Source organism: Peromyscus leucopus, chromosome 11, assembly GCF_004664715.2.
Source record: "Peromyscus leucopus breed LL Stock chromosome 11, UCI_PerLeu_2.1, whole genome shotgun sequence".
Classification (NCBI taxonomy): Eukaryota; Metazoa; Chordata; class Mammalia; order Rodentia; family Cricetidae; genus Peromyscus; species Peromyscus leucopus.
The window spans coordinates 22,267,906-22,284,235 of record NC_051072.1 but is presented as its reverse complement, the minus strand read 5'-3'; the positions used below and the strand labels follow the sequence as shown (position 1 = coordinate 22,284,235).

The window sequence follows — 16,330 nt, the reverse complement described above, 5'->3', positions numbered from 1 at the left end:
ACACCTACATATGCACACACGTCTGCTGTCCGTACACCTCCTCCTTTACCACATCATTCTTTCATCCACTCTGTTCCACTGTCCTCCCTACCCGCTTCCTTTAAAGCCCCCTCCAGGTGTCGTGGGTCCCTTTCTAGCTTCCTGGCCATTATTCACATTGACTCCCATGCAGATACACATTCTTTTTCCCCTTTGAAGATGGTTTCCCTTATGCAGTTGTGCCTGGCCTGAAACTTGCTGTGTAGACCAGGTTAACCTCACAGGGCTCTGCTTGCCTCTACCTCCCAGTGATGGGATGTTAAAGGCCTGTGCCAACATGGTGAGCCTGAATATACACATTTAACAGAGGTTAGGATCCACATATGAAAGGAATATTTGTCCTTCTGAGCCTGGGCTACCTCCTAGTTCAGTGGTTCTCAACCTTCCTAATGCTGCAACCCTTTAATACAGGGTCGCGGTGACCCCCAACCATAAAATTATTTTTGTTGCTACTTCATAACTGTACTTTTGCTATGGCTATGAATTGTGTTATAAATATCTGTGTTTTCCTATGGCCTTAGGCTACCCCCAAACAGAGACCCACAGGTTGGAAATGCTGTTTTAATATAATGCTTTCTAGTTCCACCATCTTCCAGAAACCTTTTCTTCTTTATTCCTTTCTTCTTTCCTTCCTTCCTTCCTTCCTTCCTTCCTTCCTTCCTTCCTTCCTTCCTTCTTCCCTCCCTCCCTCCCTTCCTTCCTTCCTTCCTTCTCCCTTCCTTCCTCCCTGCTGTGGAATGTTCTGTATGTTAAATGTGGTGCTCTGATTGGTTAATAAATAAAACAGTGGTTGGCCAGTAGCCAGGCAGAAAGTATAGTCAGGACAAGGAGAGAAGAGAATTCTGGGAAGTGGAAGGCTGAGTCAGGGAGACACTGCCAGCTGCCTCCATGAAAAGCAAGATGTAAGGTACCAGTAAGCCACAAGCCACATGGCAACTTATAGACTGATAGATATGGGTTAATTTAAGATATAAGAACTAGATAACAAGAAGCCTGCTGCAGCCATACAGTTTGTAAGCAATATAAGTCTCTGTGTGTTTACTTGGTTGGGTCTAAGCGGCTGCGGGACTGGCGGGTGAGAAAGATTTGTCCTGACCGTGGGCCAGACAGGACTGGAGAAGACTCCAGCTACACCTCCCTCCCTCCCTCCCTCCCTCCCTCCCTCCCTCCCTCCCTCCCTTCCTTCCTTCTTTCTTTATTTTATTTTATTTTATTTTTTGAGACAGGATTTTTCTTTGTAGCCCTGGCTGTCCTGAAACTCACTTTGTAGACCAGGTTGGCCTTGAACTCACAGAGATCCGCCTATCTCTGTCTCCCAAGATCTTTCTTTACTGACTGACTAAATGTCATTGCACTTATGTACCACATGCCCATTACCCATTCTTTACTCAATGGACAATCAGGCTGATCACACTTCCTTGCTATTGTGAAACAAACAGCAATAAAGTTGGATTTGCAAGTGTCTCTGTGGCAGGACAGAGAGCCCGCTGGGCACATGCCCAGAAGTGGAATAGCTGAGTTATGTGGCAGTTTTAGTTTGACTTCTTTGAGAGGCAGCTACACCGATTTCCACCAACAGCAGGTAATGGCTCCTCTTTCAGCACACCATTGCCAGCATTTGCTGCCACAGATTTCTAGAAATGTGTGTTCTTGATTTTCTAACCGTTCTCACTCAGGTGAGATGGAATTCCAGCGATGGCTACAGATGTTAGACACTTTAAAAACCATTTGTTCGGCATTTGTGTTTCTTCTTTTGAGAACTGTCCGTTCAGGTCATTGTGGAGTTTTCTTTTTCCTTCCCTTTGGTGTCTAGTGTTCACATTTTCTTATATATTCTAATGTCAACCCTTTGCCTGAAGGAACTGTTAAGCCTTGCTGGGTGCTTACTCACTGGTCGTTTCTCTTTCTATTAAGGAGCTTTTAAATCTCACATAATTTGGTCTGTGGATCCTTGGAGCAGTTTCTTGTGCTATCGAGGTTCTGTTTAGAAATGTGTTGCCCTTACTTATGTTCTCAAGTTTTTGTTTTGTTTTGTTGTTGTTTAATGTTTTTCATTATCAGCATCAGCATTTCTGGTTCTAAATTATGACCTTTGGTCCAGTTTGAGTACCCTTTTGTTCAGAGTGAGAAATGTAGAATTAATTGATTTTTCCTCAGGGGATACTCAGTTTTGCCAGCACTACTTGTGGAAGAGGTCATCATTTTCCTAGCGCATGTTTTCGGCACCTTTGTCAAGATTAGGTGTTGGGGTTTGTCTCTGGGTCTTCTGTTATGTTCCACTGATCTATGTGTCTGTTTCTGTGCTAATGCCATGCTGTCTATCACTATGACTCTGTAGTACAGTTTGAAGTCAGGTAATGTGATGGCTCCAGCTGGATTCTTTCTGCTTTGAATAGCTTTCGCTATCTACAGAGCCCTTCGTGTTTCCATACACCAATGTTATTTAGAAAGAGCGAAGAGGCTTAGTTATTGCTGTACTCCTGTGAGTTATGTATGGCATTGCCCAATTACCCATTTTCGAATGTATAAACAGAACATTTCTTTAGCGCTGTTGAACATATAATCATCATCTTTTGTGTGCCGCATTGAACAAAACAGTTTACGTATTTTAATAGTTTTGAGAATTTCATACATGAATATGCTGTGTTTACCTCATTTCTACCCTTCATTCTCTTCTCTTCAACTTCTTCCATGTATCCCCCACCCACATTTCCCTCTCAAGGTCATGACCTCTTCCATATGCATCTGGGTGTAGAGACCACCATGTATGCTTGACAACGTATTAGGGGGCTCACCCCTGAAGAAAACCTGATTCTCCCTCCCTCCTCAGTCACCTACTGGCTGCAGGTCTTCATCTGGGAGTGCACCCTGTGAGCGACCCTCCCCCCATTGGTATGTCCACTGGTGTGATCTGGTGCAGGCTTTATTGTTTTTGAGTTCATGGATTCAGCATGCATGTTCTGTCTAGAGAAAACCATCTCACAGCAAAACTGCTCCTCTGGCTCTTAGAATCTTTCCATCTCCTCTCCTGCAATGTTCCCTGAGCCTTAGGGGTAGGGATTGTTGAATAATACATATTTAAGGATATCAACTGCTGCTTTTCAGGAAGCAATGCTAATAATTCAGGAATCTCAAAACTCTATGCCTTTGTATTTTTCAGAATAGGAAAGCGTAGATATAGTTTAAAATTTCTGTTTAATTTTCTCAGTATTCGAAAATATTTTACCTACCTGGGTAAATTTATTTCTATGTATGTCCTCTTTTTTTATACTCATGTAAATGGGATTATTTTCTTACTTTACTTTTAGATTTTTCATTAATAGTGTACAGATACAAAACCCATTTTGTGTTTCTTTTGTCTTTTGTAGATTGGTTGAACTTATTAGTTTTAAGTGTGTGTGAAAGAGAGAGAGGGGAGGAGAAGAGAGGCAGAGAGAGAGGGGGGAGGCAGAGAGGGAGGGAGTGAGGGAAGAGGAGGGAGAGAGAGAGAGGGTGGTGGTGGTGGTGGGATTGATCTTTAGGACTTCCATATAACGTTTCATCATTCTGAAGAGACAATTCAGCCTTCTTTCTAATTTGAATACTGTTTGTTTCTTTTTCCAGCCCACTCACTTTGGCTGGTGCTTTCAGCTCAACATTAAAAGGAAGTGTTGAGAGTGGGCATTCTTGTCCTGTTCCTACTCTGTAATATTCAGAGGAAAAGCTTCCAGTTTTCCCCACAGACTATGATACCAGCATGGGCTTTTCATATGTAGCCTTTACTAGGTTGTGGAAATTTCCTTCTCTTCTAGTCTGTTGAACAAGTGACCAAGTCATGTTCATCTCTTCTGGTACTCTACAATGAGCCTATAGCTCATATACAATGAGTCTATAGCTCACACTAGACGTGGAAGTCGGCTAAAGAATTCCTTTTCAAAGCACAAGATGTGCAATGAAATTAACAGCTTCGTGAAATACTTATTGAGCACCTACTATGTGCTAGTTACTGTTTGACACACTAGGCACAGAGCAGTGAACACAGCAGACTGCTGTTCCTGCCTTCATGGAGCTTCCTTTTTAAATGCCAAAGTTATCACTTCACAATCCTGCACATGTGTGTTGTAGCTCCGTAAACCCACTTCATCAGGAGCCCTTAAAAAGCCGCATGCAGGCCCCCCCTTTCTGCTCTTCTCTCTCTCCCCCACCCCACTATCTTTCCCTCTGCCCTCTGCACGTGCCCCGCCATCCTCTCCCTCCTAATAAAACTCTGAAACTAATACTGGGTTCTGTTGTGACGGTGACCTTTCCTCCGGTAACCAGCACCATCAACAGCACCGTTTATCATTCATTTCAGTTAGATCCAAAGGTGGTGGCTAATTTTGATTCAAATTAGTAAACTTATAAAGGTAGAGCTTAAACTGTTCTGGATTTGAAGGACTTCACGTATGCACAACAAAAGCAAATTATTATATCAATACCATAAGCAACAGCAGTTCTGTGTGTGACACTCAGCTTTATCTGAGACTTGTGTGATCTCTAGTTTCTGAACTGTGAGACAAAAAGGCCATCTATATCTAACAAATAAAATAGGAATCATGTTTATGACTTGGTAACCTTTACCTGTTTTTCGCCATTTTGGATGAGCCATGTACAAAAGTCTTCAATGGCGGTGAGAGTTTCATAATCTTTAGAGCCCAATGTTTGATACGTACTAATACTTCTTATGAAATAAATCTCAACTGCATCTGGAAAAATGGAGAGGATTATTTAAAGCAAACTTCAAGCCTTTGTAGATGTCTATTATCAGCTTGGGCTCCATTGACATTTTCATGCTTAAAGTGTGTGCCTGCTCTTATCTCAGGTTTCACAGAGACCTTCAAAAAGTCCATGACAGGATTGGCTAGAATTAGATGAGAGTCTTATGATGAAATGGGTGCATGGATTTCAAAGAGGGGGAAGGTGCATCAGTCCAAATAGTTCTGTTATCCTAAAGACCAAAATAATTACCATATTAGACTTCCAGGTACATTGAAAGACTATGTTTCAGCGAAAACTTTGATATTTTGTGTTTATATATACTATATATGTATTTATTATATATCTTTAATGTATACACATAAGTGTATGTATGTATACAGAGACATGATTTGGCAATTTTTTCTGTTTAAAAATTTACTGAAGCTGGGCGGTGGTGGCGCACGCCTTTAATCCCAGCACTCGGGAGGCAGAGCCAGGTGGATCTCTGTGAGTTCGAGGCCAGCCTGGGCTACCAAGTGAGTCCCAGGAAAGGCGCAAAGCTACACAGAGAAACCCTGTGTCTCAAAAAAAATCAAAAAAAAAAAAAAAAATTTACTGTTGTAGCCAGAATATGGTAGCTCACTCCTATAATTCCAGCAGTCAAGGGACTGAGGCAGGAAAGACTGCCATGAGTTTTAGGCCAGCCTGGACTACAGAAGGAATTCCAGGCCAGCCTAGATTGCAACTGGCCATGCTGCCTCGAACAAATGGCTTGTGGGCTTTTTCCTCCTGCCAGGAGGGTCCCCCCACCCCCCAACCCCCCCTACCCCCACCCCCGCTGATGGTTCAACAACAAGTTCAAGTCTGGATCAGGACTTGTTTACACAACAGTTGTGGGGCAGTTAGCCATCTTGTCTCTCTTTACACTGACCAACCTTAAATTAAGGGTTGAAGACCCTTCAGAGACTTAAAAGAGAAAGAAAACTAAAACGAGCACACAAAAACCCAGCCCTGAAGGAAAAGCTGGGCTTTGGCTTCTTGTCTTCATAGCGTCTTTCTATGGGCTTGCTGTAATTGTGTTTTCTTAGTCCCAAAGGCTTTCTTCAATGGTGGTGGTGGTGGGGGGGGGGAGAACCTTTCATTTACTTTTAACGTCTTTTATTCCAAATACAGTATTTGCTTACATAGTCAATATATAAAAATGTATAAAATAATGGGAACTTTTGCCTGTTCTATGTTGTCTTGGTCACTGTAAACTTACAGTCAGTCTGCTCCTCTTCCAGTGTTGCGCTGGCTATCAGGAGATTGGCCACCCCACATACAGTTCAGTTTCTCAGTGTACACAAAGTAACCTGCTGGTATTTTGCTTAGAATAGGATTCAGTCTGTTAGGAAGAACTGATATCTAAAAAATAATGAATGTTCTGATCTATGCACATGAAATATCTCTTAGTTACTTGGTTTTATTTTTCTTCAGGTTTAAAAGTTTTGTTATAGACATTTCTCACATTTTTTTTGTTAGAATTATAATTATTTATTTATTGGGTTGCCAATAGAAATGATCCTTTCATCTTTTTTTTTTTTTTTCCCCGAGACAGGGTTTCTCTGTGTAGCTTTGTGCCTCTCCTGGAACTCACTTGGTAGCCCAGGCTGGCCTCGAACTCACCTGGCTCTGCCTCCCAAGTGCTGGGATTAAAGGCGTGCGCCACCACCGCCCGGCTGATCCTTTCATCTTAATTAGAAATTCCACTTGTCTTTTTTTGTCGTAATCACAGTGACTGGATTTTTTGTATATTAACCTAGAATTCTGCATATTATCTATAGTCCATTAGTTTCAGGAGAGTTGATGATGATGATGACAATGAGGATTTTTTAGTTTTCCAAATTAGTCATCAGATCATCTTCAAATAATTGTTTTAGTTCTTATTCCTAAATAGCACATTTCTCCTTTTCTTGTTCTATTGCATTAGGACTTCTAACATGATGTTAAAAAGGAGTGTTGAGGGAAGATCATCTCTGCCTTAATCCTGTCCTTAGTTGGAAAGCTTATACTTTCTTGCTATTAATGAAGCCAGTGAGGTGGCTCAGTGACCACGGCACCATGGTCAAGCCTGAGGAACCAAATTCAACCCCAACATCCCACATGATGGAAGGAGAACTCCTGCAAGTTGTTCTCTGGCTTCTCTATACATGTAAAGAACATCTAGGCTGGTTTCTTTCCTGGCTGTCTTGTTAAGGTTTCTATTGCTGCAACAGACCATTATGACCAAAGAGCAAGTTGGGAAGGAAGGGGTCTATAGGCTTACACTTGAGCATTGCTGTTCATCACTGAAGGAAGTCAGGACAGGAACTCAAACAGTACAGGATTCAGGAGACAGGAGCTGATGCAGAGGCCATGGAGGAGTGCTGCTTACTGGCTTGCTTCCCATGGCTTGCTCAGCCGACCTTCTTATAGAACCCAGGTCCCCCAGCCCAGGGAAGGCACCACCCACCATGGGCTGCCCTCCCCAATTGACCACTAAATAAGAAAATGCCTTACAGCTGGATCTCAAGGACGCATTTCCTCATCCGAGGCTCTTTCCTCCAATAACTCTAGCTTGTGTCAAGTTGACACACAAAACCAGCCAGTACACTGGTTATTATGAACAAGTGCAGCAATGAACAAGGATATGCAAATGTCTCTGGTATACTGACTTAAGCATCTTTGGTTATACACCTAAGGGTGGTATAGCTGGGTCATATGGAAGTTCTATTTTAGTTTTTTTTTTTTTTTTAGAACTTTATGCTGATTTGCAGAGAGGCTTTGCAAGTTTTACATTCTCACTAGTGGTATATAAAGGTTCTTTTCACACATCCTAGCCAGTGGTTTTTTGTTTGCTTGTTTTCTGATAAAAGCCATTCTTACTGGGGTGTGTCAGAATCTCAAATCAATTTTAATTTGCATTTTCTTAATTTCAAATATTGACCATTTTATTTCTTCTTTTGAGAACTATTTAAATTTATTAAAACATTCATTGATTTATTTGGGTGGTTTTTTTGTGTTTAATTTCTGTAGTTCTTTAATTTATATTAATCTTATATCTAATGTATATCATATATTTTATCCCCTTTGGCAGGCTATCTCTTCACTCTGATAGTTATTTTATTTGCTGTAAGAAGCCTTCTAATGTCATGTTATTCCATTTGTCAGTTACGGGGTTGTTTCCTGTACTATTACAGTTATTTCAGAAAGTTCTTGACTATACCTATATCTTGAAGTGTTTCCCATGTTTTCCATAAGCAGTTTCAAGACCAGGTCCTATGTTTAGGTCTTTGACCCATTATAAATTCATCTTTGTTCAGGATAGGAGATAGGACTCCCTTTCTTTTCCTTCCATGAAGCAGGACATTGCGTATCCCAGGCTGGCTGCAAACTCTCTACGTAGCACAGGATGACCTTGAACTTTCCGTTCTAGCTTCTGAGTGCTGGATAGAGGATGCACAGCACTGTGCCGGTTTCGTGAGGTGCCAGGGCTCTGACCAAGGCTCAGTGTGTGCAGGCGGCCATGCTACCCTCTATTTCACTATTTCTACACGCTGACCAGCAGTTCCCCCAGCATCATTTGTTATTTTCATTTTCCCTGGCAATGTATGTTCTTGACTCTTTTGTCAAAAATTAAACTCACTGGAGCTGTGTAGTTTTTCTTCAGCGATTTTTCTGTTCCTTTGTGCCCTATCTCTTTTTGTGCCAGCACAATGCTGTTTTAGTTTCTGGGATCTGTATGTATTTTGAGATCAGGTTTATGATACCTACAACATGACTCTTTCTAGTAAGGACTGCCTTAGTTGTTTAAGGTCTTTTGTATTTCCACGTGAATTTTAGGACCCCCCTCCCCTTGTGCTATGAAGTATACCATCAGGATTTTAGTGAGGACTGCGCTGAGTCTGTGCATTACTTTCACTAATATAATCCCTTTCACAAAATTACTTTGTCAATCCATGAACATGGGAGGTTTTATGCACCTTTTAGTGTTTGCTTTGGCTTTGTTTTTTCAGTGTTCAAATTTTTTCTTTGTAGAGATCCTTCACCTTCACAGTTAAGTTTATTCTGAGTTGCTGGCTTTTTAAAAAGTGTCTGTGAATAGAATTCCCCCCCCCATGACTTCTCTTGTTATTGACATATTGATTTTCTATGTTGATTTTGTATTCTGCTACTTTGCTATCATGTCTGAGAGTTTGAAAGGGGAATCTTCAGTGTATTTTAAGTACAGCACCATGTCATCTATGAATAGAGAAATTTTAACTTTTTTCCTATTTGTTTCCTTCCTCTCTTCTCTCTCTCCTCCTTCCCTCTCTCTCCTCTCTCCTCTCTCTCTCCTCTCTCCTCTCTCTCCCCCCCCCCCCCCCCCCCTCTCTCTCTCTCTCTCTCTCTCTCCCATTCTATTGATCTAGTTAAGACTTTGAACTTTGTAATTTAATAAAAGCCAAGAGAGTGGATACCCTCGGCTCATTCCTGACTTAGAGGAAATGGGCTGTTTCTCTTATTTGTTACAATACTGGCTATGGATTTGTCATATATAGCCTTATTGTGTTCAACCATGTTCCCTCTATTCTTAGTCCTCATAGTCTTTTATCAAGAAGGAGGAACACAACTTTTTTGAGGACCTTTTCTGCACTGGTAGAGATGATTGTGAGATTTCTGTCTTCTATTTATGTGCTTCATTTTATTTACTGTATAGCAGTTCCATATCTTGATTCAACCTTTCTTCCCTGGAATCAAACCAACATGTTCTTAATGTATCCTTGAAGCCGATTTGTAATAATTCTATGGAAAAATTTTTGTATCTGTGTTCCTCAGGGAAATTTGTCTAGTTTTCCTTTTTGTGACTGTTCCCTTATTTCGTATTGGGATCAGGATAGTGCTAGCTTCATAAATGAGCTTGTCAGTATTCAAATGTTTCCATTTTCTTTAACAGTTGAGAAGCTGTGGTGTTAGTTACCAGCAGTGAATTCAACCAGTCCTGGGCTTTTCTTTGTTGGACGCTTTTTATTAATGCTTCAATTTTTTTATTGTGGAATTAATTAAGCAGTTTATATTCTCTTGATTTAATTTTGATAAGCCACATGCGCCTATAAATTTGTCCACTTCTGGATTTTCTAGGGGTTTTGTTTTTGAATTGCAGGTTTTCAAAGTATTTCCTGGTAATTATCTGAATTTCAATGAACTCTGTACTAACTTCTCCCTTTTCATCTTCAGTGGTATTTATCTGGGTCCCCTCTTTCTTTTGCTTAGTTTGACCAAAGGTTTTTCAATCTTGTTTAGTTTTTAAAGAACTAACCCTTTGTCTGATTGATTCTTTATACTGTTCTTTTAATGACAATTTATTAATTTCTGCTCTAACATGTATTATATCTTGCCATCTATAGATTTTAGTGTGGATTGTTCTGGTTCTTATATGACTTGGAGGTGCAGCATTATGCCATTTAAGAGCATTCAGATTTTGTCTTATATTAATAATTAATTAACTAGAGACAGGGTCTCTGTACATAGCCCTGGATGTCCTAGAACTTACTATGTAGACCAAGCTGGCCCCAGAGTCCCTGGAAACCACTTGCCTCTGCTTCCTCGGTGCTGGGATTAAAGGCACATGCCACCACACCTGGCCTCCGTTTTTAAACGTAAGGACCCTTGAGCACAAACGTTCCTCGGGAACTGCCTTAGCTGTATCACAAAGATTCTGGTAATTTGTACTTTCGCTTTCATTTGATTCCAGAAATTAGTTTTAATTGTTTCCTGGTTTACTCGATGTTCAGCCTCCATATATTTCTGTTTTTCTTGCTGTTGATTCCTAGTTTTGGTGAGATACGATCAGATAAGATCCAAGAAAATATGATGGAGCTTGACTTGTGGCCTAGAATGTGTTCTGTTTCATAGAAGGTTAAATTGGCTGCTGCAAAGGATTTTTATAGGTATATTTGTGGGTATCTGTTAAGTTCATTTGAGCTGTGATGTATTTTAACTGGTTTCTTTTCTTTTAGTATGGATGACCCATTTAGAGATGAAACCGCCCGTTGTTATTATCTGAGGACTTATCTGAACTTTTTTACCTTCGTTAGAGATTATCAAATTGGGAGCCCTACCATTGTGTGTGTGTGTGTGTGTGTGTGTGTGTGTGTGTGTGTGTGTAATTTATTTATCATTGTTAGATCTTTTTGATTATCATTCCTTTTACTAGTACTTTGTGGTCTTCTTTATTTCTTATATTTTAAGTTTGAAGTCTACTATATCAGACACCAGAATAGCTTTGTAAGCTTAGTTTTGTCTTATATCCACTTGATAGATTGTTTTCCATCTTTTGACTCCCAGTATGTGGATGTCTTTTCCAGTTGGCTAGCTTTTATATCAACTTGACAACAAACTAGAGTCATTTTGGAAAAAGGGAAAAAAATTGTCCCCAACAGATTGGCTTGTGGGCAAGCCTGTGGTACATTTTCTAATTAGTAATTGATGAGGGAGGACCCAGCCCATTGTGGGTGGTTCCACCCCTGGGATGGAGGTCATGGGTTGCTGCAAGAAAGCAGGCTGAGCAACTCGAGGAGTAACCTAGTAAGCAGCTCCCCTCCATGGCCTCTGCTTCAGTTCTTGCCTCCACTTTCCTGCTCTGACTTCCTTTGATGACGGATTATAATGTAGAAATATAAGCAAAATAAACTCGACCCCAAGTTGCTTTGCTCACAGCAATAGAAACCCTAACTAAGACTACCAATGAGGCATACCTTGTCTTGGTCTTCTTTTAAATCCAGCCAGCTGTGGTGTATCTCTTTATTGGTGGTGAGCTGGAGCTGCAATTCAGCGATCTCTGCATCTCTGATCTTCTTCCTTGTGCCTTTCGGGTTTCCTTTCGCTTCCTTTGTGAGTTTCTGCAGCTCTTTCTTTTTTTCTTTCTTTCTCTGCTTGAAATAAAATCTATATTCTCCTATGTTTTGTCCTTCACCAGGACACATAGAGGTGACATCTAGCCTATCATCTAACTTTTAAATCCTCCTTTTTAAATAAATAAGTAAAATTGATAAGTAAAATTAAATAAAATCTTACACAGGCTAAGTGAAAACTTGATCTCACTGCTGTTCTAAAGATATACATACTTTGAGGGCCTGGAGAGATGGCTCAGCAGTAAAGGGCCTGTGCTGCTCTTCTAGGGACCAGAGTTCAGTTCCCAGCATCCAAACTGGGCAGCTCACAACTGCCTGTGACTTCAGTCACTGAGGGATCTGACATCTCTGGCCTCAAGAGCACTTGCACTCACACGCACATACCTGCATATAGACATATACATAAAAATTTAAAAAGAAGATATGTACACCAGGATGTGCGATACCCTGCCAAGTTATTATCCAGAGTTTGAATCAAATTGCTGTCACCAAGCCTATCATCATCATTTAAGACTTCAATAGGGAAAAAAGCATATCTCCAGTTCTCTGTCTCTTTCTCCCTCTCTTCCCACCATGCAGGCCAGACTGATCTCAAACTCACAGTCCTTCTTTCTCAGCATCCCGAGTTTTGACATTACAGGCATTGAAGTACCATAGCTTGCCTCTATTTATTTACTTTTGGTTAATACTTTTTTTCATGATTATTGACCATTTGTATTTAATTTTTATCTCTTTTGCCTTTCTTTCTATATAAACTTTAGTTGTTATTACATTAGGACATGGGACTATGAGTCAGTGCTTGTGTATGATAAAAAAAAGCAAAAATTCTAACTTGTTATTTTTATGTGATTGTCCAATTGTCTTAATACTTAGAGGATTATCCTTTTCATATTGAATTTCCTTTGTACCTTTATCAAAAGTTAACCAGTCATATTTATATAGGTCTATCTCTGGACTCTGAGTTATGTTGTAGTAATTCTGATCTTTGTGTTACCACACTCTCTTGATTATTGAAACTTTATTGTATTAGTTATTATCCTCTAACTATACCCTTAATTTTCAAAATGGACTTAGCTATTGTAGCTTCTTTGATCTTTGATTCTCCAGATGTATTTTAGAGTCTTATCTTTATTTATAAAAATTCCTGCTGGGACAATGACTATATAAAGTTCTTAGATCACGTCTGGAAAGGTGACCCCCTTTATTGTCTTAAGTCTTCTATTCCACATACAGGGTGTGTCTGCATTTATTTAGATCAGCTCTGATTTCATTTGGAGACCTTGATAAGCTTAAACTTATGGAGTCAAGAAGTACCATATCTGTGTTAAAGTTTTCTTCAGAGATAATACATTGTTTGCAAATAGCAAACATTCTTTCCTAAATTTCCTAATATTCTTTCCCAAGTTTTATTCCTAAGTCTTTCTTGCCTTATTACTTCAACTAAGACTTGTAGTACTATGTCACATAAGAGTTATGAATTAAAGATCCTTGCCTTGCTGAGTGATCTTAAGGTGGAAATAGTCTTTTGCCATTAAACAGGATATTAACTGCTTAATACATACATTTATTAATTAAGGAGGTTCCCTTTCATCATGAATGGGTTTTAAATTTTGTATAATTTTTTTCTGAAGCAATTGATACAAATTATATGCTTCTCATTTTTAGTCTATTTGTATGCTGTATTGATCGAAAGTTGAACATTGAATGAGCCTGGCATTCTTTAGGAGGAACTTTTGGTTGTTTATGGCATAGTATTTATTAGCTATGTATTTCATCAAGAATGTTCTATAGTACATATCTGAAAGTACTGATTTGTTTTTCCCCTGTAATATAATTATGATGATATCATAAAAATAAGAAGCATTCTCTTATGTTTTTTTTTGTATGTATGTGGTGGTGGGAGGGAGCTTGGTGCAGTGAATTTTACTGGTGAAATTGGAGAGTAGGGCTTCCTAAACTTCTCCCTTTTTTCTGGTGGTCGAGATGGAAACTGTGAGGAGGCTGCTCAGTGCATTAGGTGTTGAATTGGGTCAGGGACTTCCCAGAAGCTGAGGGCCACTCTCTTCCTCTCAAGTGCTTTCTAGGGTAGGTGGCCCAGGGCTTCTTATTCCTTAGTGACCATGTAGATTATGAGTTCACCATTTATTGTCGTAGGAGAAGATGAGCTTGTCAAACAGGTCCTTGAAGGCAATTCCAGCATTAAAGATGGAAGAATGGGTGTTACTGTTAAAAGTTACAGGAGACAGTCTGATCCTTGGTATAGCTCGGGATGCCTTTGAAGGGGCTGGGATGGTTAGAAGCCCTAACTGATATAGGGGCCCTCCAGTGCCTGCTTTACCACCCTCTTTATTATTTAAAAATTTTCACACAATATATTTTGTTCATATTTCCCCTCCCTCAACTCCTTCCAGGTCCTCCTCTCTTCCCCATCTCCCTACCACCCAACTTCCAACTTCATGCTCATTTTTTTTCTCTCTCTCTCTCAAAAAGCAAAAAACACTAAAATAAAAACAAAACACACAAAAAAAGCCATGGGTGCATTTTGTACTAGCCAACTACTCTTGGGCATAGCGCCTGCCCTGCAGTGTGTTCTCACCTTCTTGGTGTCATCATATTCAGCAGTTTGCTCTAGTGGAAATGTCAGATCCATGACAGACACATTGAGAGTAAGAATGCAGGAGACTATTAGTGACCTTCCTTTTAGCTCTGAGATAACATTGACCACGGCCTTGACAGATGCAGGGATGATGTTTTGGGTAGCCCCACGGCCATCATTCCAGTTTCCCAGAGGGCTCTTCACCATCTTCTTGGTGGCGGTGATGGCATGGAATGCAGCCATGAGTCCATCAATTATGCCAGAGTCATCAGGGATGACCTTGGCTGGGTGGGAACTAGGCAACTGACAGTAAAGAAGGCATTGCTCATGACCTTGAGTGGGTTGTCATGGTTCTCGTGGCCCATACCCATCACAAACTTGGGGGCAACAGCAGAAGATCCAAGGGCTAGATCCCTCCAGTGGGCCCAAACTTCTCCATGGTTGTGAAGACTCCAGTAGACTGTACAACTGCCTTATTGGATGTTGGCAGGATTTCACTCCTGGAAGATAGAAATGGCCTTCCCATGACATGTTTCCTTTTCTCAGATTTGACTATGCCTTGGAACTTGCTGTGTGTGTGTGTGTGTGTGTGTGTGTGTATGTAGAATAATACTGGAACAGGAAGACTATATAATTGAGGTTAATAAAGGCATCATTGATGACAATATCCACTTCATCAGAGCTGACGGCAGCCTTAGTGACCCAGTGCCCAATATGGCCAAATCTGTTCATTATTCGCTTCACTGTCGTGTCTCAGGGACGAGGCTAGCACTACACGAGAAGATGTGGCTGACTCTGGAAGAGGAAGGAGCTGAAAGTCCCTCATTTTTTTTTTGTTTTGTTTTGGTTTGGTTTTTCAAGACAGGGTTTCTCTGTGTAGTTTTGGAGTCTGTCCTGGATCTCGCTCTGTAGACCAGGCTGGCCTTGAACTCACAGAGATCCACCTGGCTCTGCCTCCCAAGTACTGGGATTAAAGGTGTGCACCACCACCACCACCACCACCACCACCACCACCACCACCACCACCCAGCACCCTCATTTTTTTTAATACATCTTAAATTTTATTTTTGTGAGTGCACATGGAGGGTAGTAAGGATGGTATTCATGTGCCATGGTGTGCACATAGAGATCAGAGCACAGCCTTCAGAGGTCAGTTCTTTCCTTCTACCATGTGAGGTTTGGGGACTGAATTCAGGCTTCAAGACTTGGTCACAAGCACCTTTATCTGACAAGTCATCCCACCATTCTTCCTCCATTCTCCATCCTTCTCCATCCTTCCTTCCTCCAGAGCATCCTTATGTTGTGGAGATTATGTTGAATTGGTATTATTCTTTAAATTCTACATAGAATTCCACAATGATATTGTCGGTTCCTGGAAATTTCTTTCTTAGGAAGGTTAGCTACACATTTATTTTTAGCCGGGCAGGGCTGGAGCACACCTTTAATCCCAGCACTTGGGAGGCAGAGGCAGGTAGACCTCTATGAGTTCAAGGCCAGCCTCGGCTACAGAGTGAGTTTCAGGAAAGGCTCCAAAGCTACACAGAGAAACCCTGTCTCGAAAACAAACAAACAAAAAAATTATTTTTTATCCATATGAATCTATTAAGCTACTTGTTCATCCTGGATGACTTTTAAATTCTGTTTACAGACATAGTTTCAGGTCCTTTTGTAATTAAATTTTTAATCTCTTCTTTCATACTATACCTTTATGTATGCTTAAAAAATCATTTTGCTTAAGTTTAAATTTTTTTCCTTTCTAGAACTGTATTTTTTCATGGCTAATTTTTATTCTCAGTTTTGATGCATGAAGTTTTAATCTAGCTGAAGTTAAAACTTGAATATATACAATTTCCAAAAGTTTTTTATTTTATTGTAGTGGGTTATATAAGACTTCTTTCACTTACATCTATAATGCACGTTGAGATTATCCTTCCCAGTCCTAATGCCTCATATGGCATTATTCTTGGTTGTTAACTTCCTGTGATTTAGAATCACTATGGGAACAGATCTCTGGACAAGTCTGTGAGGAATTAACTGAAATAAGAAGACCGGCTTTAAGTATGGCCAG

The 16,330-nt window shown here is 40.3% G+C and overlaps 1 protein-coding gene across 1 annotated transcript in view; it reads right to left on the bottom strand.

Annotated features, from left to right (window-relative positions):
- Ttc23l (tetratricopeptide repeat domain 23 like) overlaps nucleotides 1–16,330 on the bottom strand; it is a 74,639-nt gene that overhangs the window by 20,444 nt on the left and 37,865 nt on the right. The window contains 1 exon segment of the mRNA XM_028895065.2: nucleotides 4,639–4,763. Within this exon segment, the coding sequence (XP_028750898.1) occupies nucleotides 4,639–4,763 (125 nt within the window).